The 17,306-nt window shown below is 37.0% G+C and overlaps 2 protein-coding genes and 1 long non-coding RNA gene across 5 annotated transcripts in view; 2 read left to right on the top strand and 1 right to left on the bottom strand.

Moving 5' to 3' along the window:
* The window catches only part of LOC116288963 (uncharacterized), a 136,290-nt gene that overhangs the window by 42,959 nt on the left and 76,025 nt on the right, over positions 1-17,306 (bottom strand). For all 3 annotated transcript variants that reach the window (XM_089029969.1, XM_089029968.1, XM_089029970.1), the window contains exon 2: positions 1,648-1,762. In XM_089029969.1, the coding sequence (XP_088886095.1) occupies positions 1,648-1,762 (115 nt within the window). The remainder of the gene's footprint in view (positions 1-1,647; positions 1,763-17,306) is intronic.
* Positions 2,588-17,306, top strand: part of LOC116288671 (uncharacterized) — a 371,660-nt gene continuing 356,941 nt past the window's right edge. The window contains exon 1 of the long non-coding RNA XR_016119783.1: positions 2,588-3,010. This is a non-coding gene — a long non-coding RNA (uncharacterized LOC116288671). The remainder of the gene's footprint in view (positions 3,011-17,306) is intronic.
* On the top strand, positions 7,820-9,549 carry LOC116286603 (uncharacterized). The gene is made up of 2 exons (XM_089029859.1): positions 7,820-8,608; positions 8,645-9,549. Exons 1-2 carry the CDS (start codon positions 7,820-7,822, stop codon positions 9,431-9,433), a joined length of 1,578 nt encoding a protein of 525 aa, XP_088885985.1. The 3' UTR covers positions 9,434-9,549.

Below are 17,306 nucleotides of genomic sequence, written 5' to 3' on the forward strand. Positions count from 1 at the left end.
TTTGCTTTTGTTTTAGCGTTTGTACAGAACACTTATAAAACGCCTAAATACCGAGGTCGCGTGGGTCGGATTGAGCGAAAGTCAGGCTGAAATCGTTTTTGCTCGTAATTTCTCAAAATAATAGATATTTGATCAAATCCCTCCCATTTCCTTCACCTACTCATCCAGTCCTATCAATAGGCAAAATGTAAGCCGAATCGATTTTTTGGCCGTGTCCGCGAATTTTCAAATTTTGTTTGATTTTTACTGACATTCACTCTTAAAACTACCTTGATTGCAATATGTAGGTTTTTTTTGTAAGAACAGCATTTGAGTAGCACGTTCTTGATGAAGTCGAACGAATTGAAAATGTAAACAATACAGCTCAATTTAAAAAATTGACATCAATGTGGATCCTCATATTACTTTGACAATGTGATTGCGAAATTTAATGTCAATAAGAGAACAGACATGCACATAAAAATCTGAAGTCAAATTGTTTTTTCCATTAACGAAAACAACAAGAAACACGATAAAAACAGCTCTTTTCTAGCGATCAAAACAAGCAACGGAAAGAGCGCGCGCTCCGAGTCGATGATGACAGCTATTGATGATAAAAATTAGCCAATCAGCGCGCGAGAAATTTAACATAATTCAACTCACAAAATACTAGGCTAGCTGTGTAAAGCTGATAAACTAGACCTAAAAGTAATTCTAGAAAAGGAAAATGTACTAATATGTGTTCACACAAGTTCGAAAGACAATTTTAATGACATTCCAATGATCTCCTTTAAATAATTTATTTAGTATAATTATTACGTGAATGTATTCAGTGTACGATCGATGCGTCAAAACATGAAAATAATAGGTAAGTAAGAAAGAAGCTCCCTCGGAATTTCCGTCGGGATACTGAGTTATAAGAATAAGTGATCTTTCTGGGAAAATTAGTGTTTTTAGTGTTCTCAAGTTACTAAATTTGTTTTGTACTGTTTGAACTTCGGCTATTTTGCACTTCTATATGAAAGGACAAAGTATGCGGTATTCGGAGAAGATTATTTCCAATTGATTAAGTCAAAATACATAATTAAATACTTCAACTAAATGTTCTAATGCACAAAAATAATCACCCAAAGTTTTGTTACGAAAGACCGTTTGGTTTTTCTTGGAGCGAATTTTGAATTGAATTTCACCAATTTCACCCTCTCGCGTCCCGTGAGATGAAAATTTCACTATTTTGAAGTAATTATCAGTGTCATTCACACTGGAAGAATACCCTGTGTAAATAAAGTTTTTTTTTTACTATATACAAACGTGCTTTAACACTTTCCTCTTCCCGCCGTTGTGAAATCACTGAATCGCGATGTGACGTCATAACGTCATACATGACTGATCCATAGTTTATCATGGAGACACCCCCTCCCTTTTAGTAGATAAGGTAGACAAAAAGCCACGAAGTTAAAAGTAAGGAAAGGAAAGGGTGCTAGTGGAGAAAAAAAAAAGCGAAGCGAAGTCAAGTGAAAGGAAATAAATGGTATTGAATAGCAAGGAAAAGAAAGGAAAGGAAAAGAAAGGAAAGGAAAGGAAAAGTAACATAAGGGGAATGTATGACAAGAATTTTACAATTAACAATTAAGATTATTACATTATATATTTGTTTGGTTTGCTTACCTCATGAACACATTATGAGTCGAGGGGAAACCTGTATTGTTAAAGTTGATACAAAATGTAACTTGACCAATATTTTCAGGCACAGTCATGGATGTGTTTTCAAAACCAATTGATGCTGAGGAAAAACAAAGAGGTTTTATGAAAATTTGAAAATATGGCATCCAAAAAATTGGAACGGTTGGCTTCTCGTGTCTTCAAAGCAATGCGTTGGATCGAATTCGTAAAACAGATACTATTGAATCCCGGTTATAAGCCCTGGGCCTATACATTTTTTTAACGGTTTTGGTCGGGCTTATACATACATACATACATACTTTGTTACCTCATCCCTTTACAGGGCTTTTCAGAAGCATTGACAAATACAAATTACAATATGATATAAAAGTTAAATATAAATGCAAATATAAGTATAAATCCAAGATAAAATATACAATATATTCACCTACCTTCAAAAAGGCCCGTGACAAGAAACACACGTAAACCCCTTCAAAAACAGGTGAACATACAAGCTATATTATAATATATTATTTATAATAGAAAAGATAAAATATATATCTAGATATGCAAATGCATTTTAAAGACCTAAACTATAAGAATCTTAAAATGAGAAGAAAAAAAAAAATCGAAATCATAATTGTTATTAGTAAAAATTTCATTATTAAGAAATTCCTTTAAAAGCTTTTTTCTCATTGCATGCTTAAAAGACTGCACATTTTTACAAAGTTTAAGGCTATCGCTTAAATCGTTCCAAAGCTTAACTCCTTGATAATAAAAGGAACGTTGACCTGTGGTTGTCTTAAGGAGCGGAATATTTAACATCTGAGAACTCCTAGTTTGACGGCTAGAGATGCTAGATCTTTTGACAAACTTGTCTGCTAAGTAACCTGGGGCCATTCTGTTCATGAACTTAAAAACTAGAGTAGCTTTCCTAAGATATATGTAACCGGCGGCAAGGCGCTCAGCTATGAATCAGATTGCAAGTGGTTTTGACAAAAGAATTTATTGAAAAATTCACACAACTTTACAATACTCGAAAAAAAACGGGAACGAGATTACAGGATATCTCTAATGAAAACAAGAAAAATATTTACAATGAGATAAAATAAATTTGTAGCTTATCTAAATTAATAGCTAAAAGTTATGAATAAAATACAGTTTTGCTAGATATAACTAGAAACGGAAATACGTAAATTACGTCACAGGTAATTTGAATATTGCATACTGATTACCAGTGTTTACAATACGCGAGTGAAAATTACTAGGTTGCAAAGTTTAATGTACAAGTCGGTAAACCGTTTAAAATGAACTAAACCAATGGAAAAAGCAATAGGAAAAATTGACTAGAGGTTAACTATGGCTTTAGGTAAGTATTTTAACCTTTGTTTATGACAAACTAAGAATTACACGGTTTACTGAACACGCGGTCGCGACAATGACCTTGAGTGTAGAGTTTAAGTAGCGAACAAATTAAAGGTTGGAAAGAAAAGGTCTTTTATCCCGCAGTTAAGGCTATTTATCGTAGTAAAAAGGTTAAACAAGCGAGTAAGGCGGTAGCGATCCTATAGTAAACGTTTTAAAGAGTTTAAAAGACAAGATACACTCAGCGTGATTACTAAATTACTACTGCGTGAATAACTTTGTACTAAATTACGCGCTAATGCGACTAGCATTACAAAAACATGAAACGAATGCTTAACAAATATATAAATAATCTAAGCTATAAAATATAACGACTAGTTAACGATATTAACATAGATTTGTCCTAAATCTATCCTAGGTATAAGTGTAAAAGGCTGCAAAGATTCATACCTTTACATCGAAGAGAATTCCTTGTCTTGATATGTGAAAATATCCGTAGACAACGCAACGTCTTCAAGAACTTTTACTACACTGATTTAAGCTTAGTTTGGGCCTACTTTTATGGGAAAACCTGCATTCTTAAGACCTTACACATCCTACGCAATGTTGCACGCCCTAGGCGCAAACAGGATGTCCCAAACACGAACTTACGTAAACAAGCGCCAAACCTAGGCATGACTCACTGTAATGTAATTACGTACGGAAATTATTTCTTGCTTACGCATTTTCCACGCAAACAGTTAACTAAAGAATTACATTCCTATGTGTACACGAGGCATTCCTAATTAAAAATATAGATTTATGACTAAATAATTACTGTCCAAAATAGTGTCTTTTGACTCTGTCACATATAGTTGCTTTCTAATTGGCAACCATCTAAGTTCTTTTAGTATAGGTGAGATGTGATCATACCTTTTGGCCCCTGAAACAATCCTACAGCAAAATTTTGCATAGCCTGAATCTTATTGAGATTAGTTTCTGTCGTATTACTCCAGACTGACGAACAATAAAAAAGTTTACTAAAAACTAGTTGCTTTCTAATTGCCAACCATCTAAGTTCTTTTAGTATAGGTGAGATGTGATCATACCTTTTGGCCCCTGAAACAATCCTACAAGCAAAATTTTGCATAGCCTGAATCTTATTGAGATTAGTTTCTGTCGTATTACTCCAGACTGACGAACAATAAAAAAGTTTACTAAAAACTAGAGCATTAATTAAGATAATCAGTGTTTGTCTATCGAAACAATGTTTCACTCTATTAATTTGTCCCAAGCGTGCCATACAAGATGACGCTGTTTGTGATATATGTTCATTAAATGTCAAATTGCTGTCCAGAAATACCCCAAGGTCTTTTGCTGCATGAGATGGAGTTAGCGGCTTTGCCATAAGAGACACTTGGAAATTATCTACTTTTGCAAGCATCTGACGGCTCCCAAATAAGAGTAGTTTAGTTTTATCAGGATTCAGCAAGAGTTGATTCTCCAGGCACCAATCTTGTACTCTCCGTAAGTCACCAATGATCTTTGTCGTGGCGTCAGATTGATCTTTTGGACAAAAAGAGATCATTAACTTAGTATCATCTACGTAGTTCTGTGTAAGACAGTCTTGTGCTCCCGAAGGTAGATCGTTAAAAAAGATGTTAAATAATAGGCCACCAAGAATACTTCCTTGGGGCACTCCGTATTCTACTCGTAATGGTTTGGAAAGAGACGTGTTGATTCGTACAGCTTGGTAGCGATTTGACAAATAACTGAGCATCCAAGTTATTACAGTAGGTGAGGCTCCGACGTGTTGTAATTTTAGTAGCAATCTCTGGTGGTTTATTGAATCAAACCTTGCTCAAGCCTTGCTCTTATCTAACAGCACGAGTGCGGTCAGTTTTTTTGTTATCGATGGACTGAAGGATGTTATCTGTAGTGAATAATACAGAGGTCTTGTTTGAATGATATTCTCTGCATCCACTTTGACTGATAGACATCCTATTATTTGTTTGAAGGTATGCTGTAAGTTGGTCATAGGCAGCTCTTTCACAAATCTTGGACAGTACAGGTAACAACGAGATGGGCCTATTGTTCATAGGCAATTCATGATCACCGTCCTTATGAATGGGAAGTACCTCTGCGATTTTCCATTTATTGGGGAAAACACTTGTCTCAAAGGAGGAATTAATGAGGGCTGTAACAGCTTGCAGAACAGCTGGTAGGCTATCCTTGATGACCCTTACAGGTATCTTATCATATCCAGGAGCTTTATTGATTGTCATGCCCTTGATAATGGATTCTACATCTTTTTCTTTGATGGGGCCAAAGTTGAACTGCTCCTCAATGGCATACGTTTAAGGTTCAAAGTTAGCACTGCACTGATCATAGTTAAGTTTAACGGCCAAGTCGTTAATCTTCTTGACAGTGATCTTTCCAACGTTGATGAAATACTCGTTAAACTCTTCGGCTGTTGTTTGATCATCTTTACTGTAGGTTTTGGCATTTCTTGATCTTTTAGGTAAACAGATGCGGATGGTTTTCCACAGAGAATTTGAATTGTTCTTATTATTGGATATTTGCTCCATCACATGCCTCCTTTCTTCCATTCTTATTTCTCTCTTAACCTCTCGGTTAAAGTCCTTGAAAGCATTCCAGGCAAGTGGATCTTTAGTCTGTCGTGCAAGCTTTTGGAACATATCACGAGTTTTCATTAGTTCACGAATTTGTTCTGTCACAAAAGGATTGGCTCTTCCACAAACATTGATCATCCTCAAAGGAGCATGTTCGTCTAGGACATCTAGAAATAGGGAGTTGAAGACAGATAGTTTATCGTCAATTTCATCAAATATATCCATTACGCTCCAGGGTATTTTCTGCACTTCGTCCAGGAAAGAATCAGGATTATAGGTCTTAAAGCTCCTGGTGTAGATATAAGTTGGTTTAGGTCTGTCCTGTTTAAGTTGTAGTTTAGCATGAATGAGGTCGTGGTCGCTAACTGAGCAAGGAATTACCTTGGCTTCTTTGACTTGTTTCATATTTGACGCCAATATAATATCAATAAGAGTTTCAGTAGTTTGAGTGACCCTCGTAGGTGAATTGATCAGTTGTGTTAAATTAAACAAGTTGATAAAATCCAAAAGAGCACCAGAGTCAGAACATTGAGGATTTAGTCGGTTGTAGTTAGCATCGCCAGGAATGTAGATTGGCTTGTTTAACAATGAAGCGATTATGAAACTTGGAGATAAGTCCGATTCAAAACAGGTTGATGGAGTATCAGGTGGCCTGTATATGGTACAAACCACGAAGGATTTAAGGTTCCTAACTTGAATTTTAACCCAAAGATGATGGAAGCAGGCGTCAGATACACTGCTGATATTTTGAAGAACTTCGGCTTGTATGGTTGCAAAATATATGCACACACTCCTCCATCGCACTTTTTTCCTGGTCGGTCAAGGTGGAAGAGGTTGTATCCAGGAATTTCCAGCTCAAGGTCATGAACTACATCTTTAAGCCACGTTTCGGATACAGTAAAACATCATATTTGTACTTTAAAATGATGTCTTTCACGAGAAGAAAATGTTGTTGATTCTTGAGAGAGCGAACGTTTAAATGAGCGATTTTTATGTTCCGATTATTTGCTGTATAAATTTTCGATCTTCGGAAAGAACTATCTGCTTTAGATTTTCTCAACGTGCAATTTCGGGACCTGGATTCGTTTCAACATCCCCATCTTTAATAAGTGATGTTAAGTATTAACATAGGTTAATGGGAGTGGAGCGGTAGGGATTCTGTTACCTGTCACAACATAGCTATGTAACTAGATCACGTACATTAAGTGTAGTGTTTCATATTGCAGTGTTCGTTGTTCTGTAGTCTACGCGTTTTCATAGTCAATAGTCAATATAGTCAATAATCGTTTCACTATGATATCAAAAAAGAAACAGCGACAGCGCTACTGTCCAGGGTGTCACACGACACAGGAAAATCATCGCTTTGGTAAGATGCACAAATCTTGCCAGGGACCCAGTAGCGATTACGACGAATACAGCGACCACGAGGCTAATATCCATGAGACTTCCCCAACACAGGCCAATGGAGAGTTACTCAACGCAATAAGGCTTCTATCGCAACAAGTGGGGAAGCTACAACTCGACCAGAAGGATCTCCGTGACCTACTGCAACAAAATGGCCCGACAATTCCTACAGGTTTGCAAGCTCGCGCGAGCTCAGGTAATTTCAACGAAACGTCTTCTAGCTATAACTATGTCGACCTGTCCACCCTCCTACCTAAACCCCACGATTCAACTGGGGAAGACGCCAACGGAAGCAAAAGCCCTACGATCGAATCCTTCGATCATTGGCTTGAAGCCTGGTCAAGATACGAACGCAAACTAGTGACGACCGACCCATCACTCTATCAGGAACTTTCGAGTTACCGAATCATAGTAATATCGGAAATTTCAATGGAAAGCTGTCTACGAGTTCGATGTGCAGTATCGTCAGAACCTCTCTACGTTGCCAGGGCCTTTCCATCAAATCGACCCAACGCTCTACACAACGATCCTCGACTCTTCTGCAGTCCGTAGAGAAGCAATAGCATGTCAACGTTGCCGATCGGAATACCATTTCGTGCGCGATTGTCCCTTTCGCGCGAGGACGGCGGTGGACGAAAATAAAAGCGGCAAAAAGGCGGAAACAGGACTAGAACGGTGGAAATTCGACAGATGGTTCCACAAAAATACGGAGGGATGTAACCTCTTCCAACGACGAATGTGCCAACAAGGAAAGGACTGCAAGCGAGCCCACGTTTGCAAGGCTTGTCGGGTGGACCATGCAATGGCCGATTGCAAGGTCTCTTCCAACGAAACTTAGTTCCCCCTTCAACACCGAACAGTGGACGAAGTCATTACGTGATTATTTTGATTCAAACTTTACCAATGAACTATTGTACCAAATTGAACACGGCGTACGCATCGGCCACGATGGCGTCAGGACTTCCCTCATTTCACCGAACCACAAATCTGCCTTATCTAACCCAAAAGTCATCGCTCAGGAACTTGAACGCAAAATTAGTCTTAAACGCAAGATCGGTCCATTTCTGAGCCCTCCATGCCAACATTTTATCGGATCGCCGATGGGCGCTATCCCCAAAAAGCGCTCGACGCCTCTCAAATGGCGCATAATCAACGACTTATCTTGGCCCGCCGGCCAGTCAGTTAACGACGAGATAAACAAAGAAAACTTTTCATGCACATACGATACGATTGACACCGCTATAACTCATCTAAGACAATACGGAAAAGGTGCCTTAATGAGTAAGCTGGATTTGACGGACGCCTTTCGTCATATTCTCGTGCATCCCCACGACTGGGAACTATTAGGGTCGACATGGCCCATCGAGATCAACGGATCAATTTCTCAAGCATATTTTCTCGACACTTTCTTACCATTTGGACTACGCTCATCACCAGCACTATTTTTAAAATTCGCTGATACACTGGCCACGATCATGCTTCACCGCGGGGTGTTTCCTGTGTGGCATTATTTGGACGACTTCTGGACGTGCGGTGCTCCAAGCCCTGCCAATCACTGTCAACACAACTTGGATGTTATGCTAAACGTATGTCACGATCTGGGTTTCTCTGTAAATCCAAAGAAAACAGTTCAACCATGTACAAACTTAGAACTGTTAGGAATCGAACTTGACACTACCACCCTTCAAGCTCGCATATCAGAAACGCGCCTCAAAGAGACAATTGATTTACTCTCAACATGGCAAAGTCGCACTTCCTATATAAAACGGGAACTTCAATCTCTGATTGGAAAGCTGAATTTCATCTGTTCCGTTTGTCGTCCAGGGAGAACTGTCAAACACTCTACTCATCACCTTCGTTTAAATAAACGATTCTTCAAGGACGTCAAATGGTGGTTAACCTTTCTTCGCGATTGGAATGGCCGCAGCCTCTTCTTCGGCGATCAGTGGCTCACCAACGACTGCTTACATCTATACACAGATGCATGCACTTGCTCCTTTGGTGGACTATTTGGTAATCGGTGGTTTTGTGGAGCATTTGAAGCGGTGGGAGTCCCTAATCGCCGCTCCATAACTTTCAAAGAGTTATTCGCAATCACCATGGCAATCACTATGTGGTCGTCCCAGCTTGAAACTCAAAATATCATCTTTCATTGCGACAACAAGGCTGTAGTCGATATTATGGCGTCCGGCTCTAGTAAAGGTCGACATATCATGTCACTCATGCGCTATCTATTCTACGTGTGTAGCAAATCTAACATATTTCTCAAAGCTGTTCATATACCGGGAATTGACAATGCTCCATCTGACGCTTTGTCTCGTTTGCAGGTATCTCGCTTCAAGCAACTCGTCCCAGAAGCACAGGCTTGTCCCACTCCGATCAGGCGTCTGAACTTAGAGACCTTCAAGTAAAAGCCAATGAATATTTCCACAGTGGACTGGCTAATAGCGCTCATCGAATTTACTCTTCAGCTCAACGTCAATCTTTAGAATTTTGTGATAAACATAGACTCACAGCACTACCTGGAGATGAAACCACATTGATACTCTTCATTACGCATCTAGCGCAACGAATTAAACCCCAAAGTATTAAAGTATGCATGGCTGGAGTTCGCGCACTGCACATCAGCAATGGCTACCACAACCCTTTAACTAACACTATAAAACTACAACAGACATTACGAGGAATAGAAAGGAAACACTTTTCGCTAGTAAAACAAAAACTACCTATAACATTTGACCTACTCTGTAAAATGTACATTTTCATCGACCTAGCAAACCCGGATGATACTGTTTACTGGTCGGCTATGACAATTCCTCATTTTCAATTACTACGGGCCAGCGAATTCATGAGTACCGATTCTTCAGATCCTATGCTTACAATCAGCGACGTTAACATTACTACTACAGCCAACAACGATGAATATCTGGTGTTACACGTCAAAACGTCAAAAACTGATCAGAAACGACAGGGAGTGACACTCTACACCGGTCACGCGAAACACATGGTCTGTGCTGTTTGCGCAATGAAGTCAAACTTACATCTACAGCGTCTACGTTCGCAAGACAGGAGTGACGGTCCACTGTTCGGCCTGTCTTCGGGATCAACCTTAGCTCGCTTGAACATGGCTAACTATCTCGCGGTACTCTTACGCCTACTAGGAATTGACTCAGGATCTTATAGCAGAATAACTTTCGGATCGGTGGCGCCACATCAGCAGCGACTGCCGGACTCAAAGACTACGAGATTAAGCTCCTGGGAAGATGGAACTCCGATTGTTATAAACGTTATATTCGTTCACCAGTGAGCCTTTTCATCAGTATCGCCGAAAAAATCTCAAAGACAGAACACTCGACATATCAATATGCCAACCCTTACACGCCTAGTCAAGTTTAATTTTTTATAACTACATATACAGTTCTTTCTCATATTTGGGCCACTCTATTTGGGCAGTTGTATTGTCCAAATATGAACATTATTAAATTGCTCTATTTTAGCCCAAACATGCGTATTGTATAATTTGTGTAATGATATTAAGTGATGTTAAGTATTAACATAGGTTAATGGGAGTGGAGCGGTAGGGATTCGGTTACCTGTCACAAGGACATAGCTATGTAACTAGATCACGTACATTAAGTGTAGTGTTTCATATTGCAGTGTTCGTCGTTCTGTAGTCTACGCGTTTTCACCCTACCCTCCCTCCCTAAAGTCAGCAGTTGTATTGTCCAAATATGAACATTATTAAATTGCTCTATTTTAGCCCAAACATGCGTATTGTATAATTTGTGTAATGATATTAATGAGTTGAGTTGTTGCAATGGAATTTGAATAATATAAAACTGCTCTCTTTGTTCTACGAGGTTTACAGTGCTTCGCACTAGAGGACAAAGACCGTTGTTGGAATGTCACACATGAAGACAATGGTTGAAAATGGAGCAGGTTCTCTTGAGAGACCTTTATGTAAATTTTACCATTTTCATCACTTGAACGACTCGTAACTCCAGAAGCCAAATTCACGAATGTAGAAATTCTATCCTCTGTGTTTTCCATGTAATGGGGGGAGTTAATAACTAGGGGAGGGGCTTATAATCGGCAGGAAGGACTTATAACTCGAAGTATTAACGTAAAGCTTAAATTTGCTCTATTTTTATAACTTTCTGTCTCTAATATTACTGTCAAAACTCTCTTTCTCTCTGTTCTTTATCTTATCACTTCTTGGGATCATTTTTCTAATTAATGAGTGGTAAACTGAAATAATTTATTTACAAATACTTTGTTGTCAGATCATTCAAAGCCGTGCCATGTTTACAATTGCCTTATATAAGATTATTGTCATTAACTTGCACTTTCTTTATTGTTTCGTCTGTTCTTACCGTTTAAAATTCTTCTTGAATACATGTGAATAAGTTGTCTTTTGGATTTTGTTTGTTCTTTGAGGGAAATTCTTTTAAAATACCATCGTTATTTCAGTAGTCAGTTGTTTGTCCGTCGTAAAGTTTGCACATGAAAATCTCAGCGAAATCTGACGGCCGCTTTTTCGTGTTAAATTGCCATAATTCTTCATTTTTCACTTATCTGTACCGTTCAAAACCTCAATTCCTTTGCTTGATAGAGTCTTGTCTTTTCTACAATCGATCTTTAAAGATTTTTTAGAGAACAAGCAGAGATTTCGACGAAACTTGAGCATGCACTTGCTTATTTTTCGCTACTCGCTATCTATCACAAGATAGATAGTGAGTACGTTAGCCAATCAGATTGCAGGATTCGTGAGAGTATGCTAGTAGGTTTATGCTAAAACGCAATAGATAAGGAAAAATGGAAATGGAAAAACTTTTTTTGTTCAGGTTCTACGGTGTGCAAGATATTGTGAAAAATTAACACAAAAAAAAAAAAAAAAAAAAAAAAAAACGATTTTTTTACATTGTTCTAATAAACATAATTGTCTTAAACTTTGAAAAATAATAGGATATTACCTGTTATTCCAAAAAAAAAAAAAAAAAAAAAAAAAAAAAAAAAAAAAAAAATAGAGCCCCGTGCAAAATTTGAGGGTTTTGCCCTCTTGAAGATTATTCAGGGGTTTTGAGCGCGCACACATCGTGGGCTCAAATCGAATGTTGAAAAGTAGTCAGCCACCTTAAATTTTAATAATTGGTAATTTTAATAATTGACCAATGATAAATATGGGTTCTCATTTACAATTCAAAAATAATTGTTCCGATATGGTGTTTTTAATTTTAATAAGTGTTTTTGTTTTGTTTTTTAACTGTGAGCTATTACCCTGGAAGGTCTTTTAATCATATCAAAAATTAACATTCCAAATGACCCTTGGAACACGCTTTGGTGGATTTTTTTAAAAGTTTATAACCACGAAACAATGGTTTGAAGTTGAGACTTGGGTAGCATGGGTAGCATACACTGCTAACCCGTCATCTTTCACCAATATGATTCTAAAGGTTCAGGTCACTGGTTCGACCCCTGCAGACACCATATGTCAATTGAGTTTGTTTTATGTGTTCTCTCCTATGCTGTGAGGGTTTTCTCCCATAAAAAACAACATGTGAGTTGAGCATTGTGTGCATAGAATATTAAATGTAGTGGTACTGCGTGGGAGTGAGTCCTCATCCTATTAGTGCAAAAGCGCTAGAACGACTAGATAATATAAAGACACTGAACCTGATTCATTTATTCATTAAGTCCAACCTCGACTTGAAACCATTGTTTTGTGGTCATCCAAGCAAGTTTGGGAAAGGTCTTTTGGCTAAATTTTAGCCATTGGTGGTTTGATATTTCAAGTACTCTTGGCAAACAATTTGAGAAATCGCTCCTGAAAAATTCTCCTGATATTAGCTGGGAAAATCCATACTCAAGACATTCTCCGACGTCGGATAGGCTCTTGGAAATAATTGACGATCGTGACTTGAGCCAACACGTCAAAAAACCAACTAGAAGAGACGGCAGTTCGCAAAATATTCTGGACCTTATACTTTCTAATAATCCAAACATCATTGAAAATGTCAAGGTCGTTCCTGGAATGAGTGATCACGATATTGTGTTGTTTTCTGTGAACACTTTATGTCGTAGAAACAAGAACGTGAAACGCAAAATATTTATCAGGAAGAAAGCAGATTCTATCCGCATTAAAGAAGAACTTGTAAACCTCTCGTCCCATGTATGGAAGCATGCAGATTTAACTCGATCGACGAAATATGGAACTGTTTTGAAGAAAATATTCACCGCATAATGGACACATGCATTCCTTCCAAAATGACTAGCTAACTTACCATGGTTCAACCGCTCGCTTAAATGTCTATCTAGAGCAAAACAAAGGCTATACAACAAAGCAAAAAAAATCTGGAAATCAAGACGACTGGGAAGCGTTCCGTAATGCTAGAAAACAAATGCACAAAAGTCTTTAAAAAGCAAGGAAATACTAAATAAACATTTTTCAAGTGTTTTCACCAAAGAAAACCTCTCAAACATCCCTGATGTCGGAAATGACACTAAACCCCAAATCGATCATCTGTACATCACTGTAAATGGGGTATTAAAGCAATTATCGTCCTTGAAGCCAAACAAAGCTTCCGACCCAGATACTATTCCTCCCTGGTTTCTTAAAGAATGAACCGTGTTAGGTCCTCTATTATTCCTGACATATGTAAACGATTTATCTAATGGTTTAACCTCCAAAGTTAAACTCTTTGCAGATGACACTCTTCTATACGGTATTGTTGTGGATGATCCTGACTGCGACAAACTACAAGATGATCTTAACAAATTAGAACATTGGCAACACCGATGGCAGATGGAATTCAATCCCTCAAAGTGTAAAATTATATGCTTCTCAACAAAGCAAAAGCCCCCTCATCGGAAGTACAGTTTCTGTGGTTCTGAACTTGAGCAAGTCGACTCCATATCGTACTTAGGAGTTATTGTAAATAGTAAATTGAAATGGTAGCACCAAAAACGAGGATCCATAACTTTCGGTACGGACCGAGCAAACGAGTTTAATAAAATATCTATTATATGGCAAGGCATTGAGATTAGAAAGAGGCAAAGCAACAAAAAGTAAAGTTGACAGCGCATGTCAAACGAGAACTGCATTGGAAGGGCTTCCTGTACGTGCCAAAAGTCATGTAGTGTTTGAGTCGCTCAAAAAGAGAAGTTTTAGTTTACTTTGAAAGAATTTAGCTATAGTATAGAGTTTTCTGAAATACTAGTTAACAAAGTGAGGCTTTCTTTTGCAAAACATGTAAATGCAAAGCAAAAAGGTATCAAAAGAAGACCTCAAGAACTCAACATGAGATTGAGAAGTAAACTGTCGTACTTCAAACTTCAAGATATTCACAACCAAGATGAAAGATACTACAGCCTTCCGTTTGTTTTCCTGCGTTTTATAGCAAAAAAAAAATCAAAAAACCCTCTCCAGAAATGAATGAGAAGCTTTGGAAAATTACGATTCGCTGAACATGGATCGTCACTTTTCAACGTTTTGACTGTTTGAAGCAGGCCTCCCGATATGCACAATGGCAGAAGTCATGAAGACGGCACACTTTCGACTCAATTAAAAAAGGAACTGCCAACTCTGCTGTCTAAAAATGCATTCAAATCCAAGTGTGGATAAAATATAACTGAAATATGGAAATACTTCAAGAGCGGATAAGCCTAGAAAACTAAAACGTTAACGAAAGAAACTAATGGCTTCTTCACCCGATCAATTCAGATAAGTTCAAACTTGACGTTGTAAGCTCACTGAAATAACAAATTTACGTTAATTCTACTTGTAAACCTATCTTTATTTCATTTACTGAATTAGTCACTATTCGCCACCCTTTAGTTCGTAGTTTGACATAGTTTTAGTTTTAGCATAGTTAGTTTTCCTAGTTTTTTTCTAGTCGTGCAAAATCGCTCAACTAGTGCCGTGTAAAGCCTTGATCGAAAGAGTTGTCGCTTGTGATGAAAGAGTTGTCGCTTGTTTGATAAGTTTTACATTAAATGCCAGTGACTTTCAGCTATCTTTAATTATTTATTGAAGGTTTCCCGATGATTTTCATCCAGAAATATATTTTTTAATGAAGATTTGAATGTTTTAAAAGATCATAAGTACGTCAACACTCAGTGAACCATTTCATTTTTCAGTCCGTAACGTAAGTTATCATAGCGCATGAAATTACCCTTTAGTTCGTAGTTTGACATAGTTTTAGTTTTAGCATAGTTAGTTTTCCTAGTTTTTTTCTAGTCGTGCAAAATCGCTCAACTAGTGCCGTGTAAAGCCTTGATCGAAAGAGTTGTCGCTTGTGATGAAAGAGTTGTCGCTTGTTTGATAAGTTTTACATTAAATGCCAGTGACTTTCAGCTATCTTTAATTATTTATTGAAGGTTTCCCGACGATTTTCATCCAGAAATATATTTTTTAATGAAGATTTGAATGTTTTAAAAGATCATAAGTACGTCAACACTCAGTGAACCATTTCATTTTTCAGTCCGTAACGTAAGTTATCATATCGCATGAAATTACCTTGCCATATAATAAACAATGTTATTATTGTGAGAGCTAGGGCTTAAAACAGTTATATTCTGAAGTTTGCCGCGTATAACTATAAGTTAGGTGGTTAGGAATTTACTAGGCAAATATGTGACCCCACCTAAGTACACGTAAATGCACATGGGAATTTTTAAAAAATATAAATTTACAGACAGAAACAGCAAAATTGATTAAATATAGTAATTTTTGGAATCGGTAGCTAAGCAAGTAATATGGTTTAAAGTCCCCTTCGTTTTTATGCAAATACACTTACGTATCGCTGTAACATTCCATTATTTTACAATATATATTATGAACTGTCATAAATTAAACATTTTGATTCCAAATTCATTTCTTTTCTTTAATTTGCTAGATTGTTGAAATAAATTGCAAGGAAACCCTTTGTATAATATCAAAGTTTTCAGCGTTTGCGCAGAACAAATATCTGTCAAGACACAACAACGCCCTCAAAGTATTATACTTTGAAAAATGCTATACGCGACGCTGATTGGACGTATTACTGTTTTTCACATGAAAATATAGATTTATATTCATAGGCTTTACGCTATGGAATTCTCGTTAATTATATATATAATAAATATGTTTATTGGGACTCATAGATAAACACTATAAGCTTCACAGAACGATTTTTAGTATACAAAATTTTTCTTAAATTTACAAAGACTCTAAAAAAGCAATTAATGGATATTAGATATATATTGAATGATTTTATTTACTGTTTTTTTAGTTACAAATTATCGTTAAGCTTCTTGAACAGAATTGTTTTATTTATTTTTTCAGAGGTTCATTATTTTCATGTACATATATATTTTAATTTGATGGAAATTGTAAGTAGCTTATGATTTTAGGCTACGCTTTTGCGCCCTATACGATTTTTATAGATATGCAAACGTAAGTTTCAATAAACTGCTAGCGTTCATAATGATAATTATATATATATATATATATATATTTAGGCAGTGCCTAAAAGCGGAGCTCCCGATACGCAAGTCACAGGGAGCCCAATTTGAATGAAACTGAAAGGTAAAAATAAGATAGGGGAAAAAATCTCCAATTATTTTTTATTCGAGATGAAGATAATTTCTCCCATAATAAAAACCATGCACTGAAATCGAATCGAAATGCACTTTATCGTTTTCGGACTTTGCGCGAGTATACTCTCCCACTAAGGAATTTTGTACACAACTCACCCCCACCCGCAGGGGATAGTTTTGTTCTTGGAAGATTCTTCGGCAACGTTTTCCATTCCTGGTTAATTTCACTTAAAAAAAACGAAAGATAACTACAGATAATCCAATACAATATCACGATTAGTGAAATTTTCCTTGGTTGTCTTTCATCAAATCAAGACAAATCAAGACTATGAAACAGACTTGAAAATTGGTTAAGGTGAGCAAAAAATACGCTTAATTACGTCTTTTACAGAACGATGTTTGGTTTTATAGGAATTTGGATGGTTTTATATGAAATGTATTTTCACCGCAATGAAAATAAAAAAATAAATGCTTTGGTAGCATCTACAGAGAGAAATTGCCTGGAGATCATCAACTAACTAAACTTGAGTATTAAGGTCCTACACGTTAGAACCAAATGTGTCATCAGCTAAAAAAGCTTTCTTATACTAATTTTTCATTAAGATATATTTATTCCTTTTATTTTAAGCTTACTAGATTTTGAGATTCGATTACCAGTTTTCGTCTGTTTTTATGTGTGAGAATGGAATATTAAAAGTTTTGAGAGAA

Source organism: Actinia tenebrosa, unplaced genomic scaffold (assembly GCF_029948245.1).
Source record: "Actinia tenebrosa isolate PJP-AT-01 unplaced genomic scaffold, QUT_ActTen_1.0 PGA_scaffold14__42_contigs__length_11649687, whole genome shotgun sequence".
Classification (NCBI taxonomy): Eukaryota; Metazoa; Cnidaria; class Anthozoa; order Actiniaria; family Actiniidae; genus Actinia; species Actinia tenebrosa.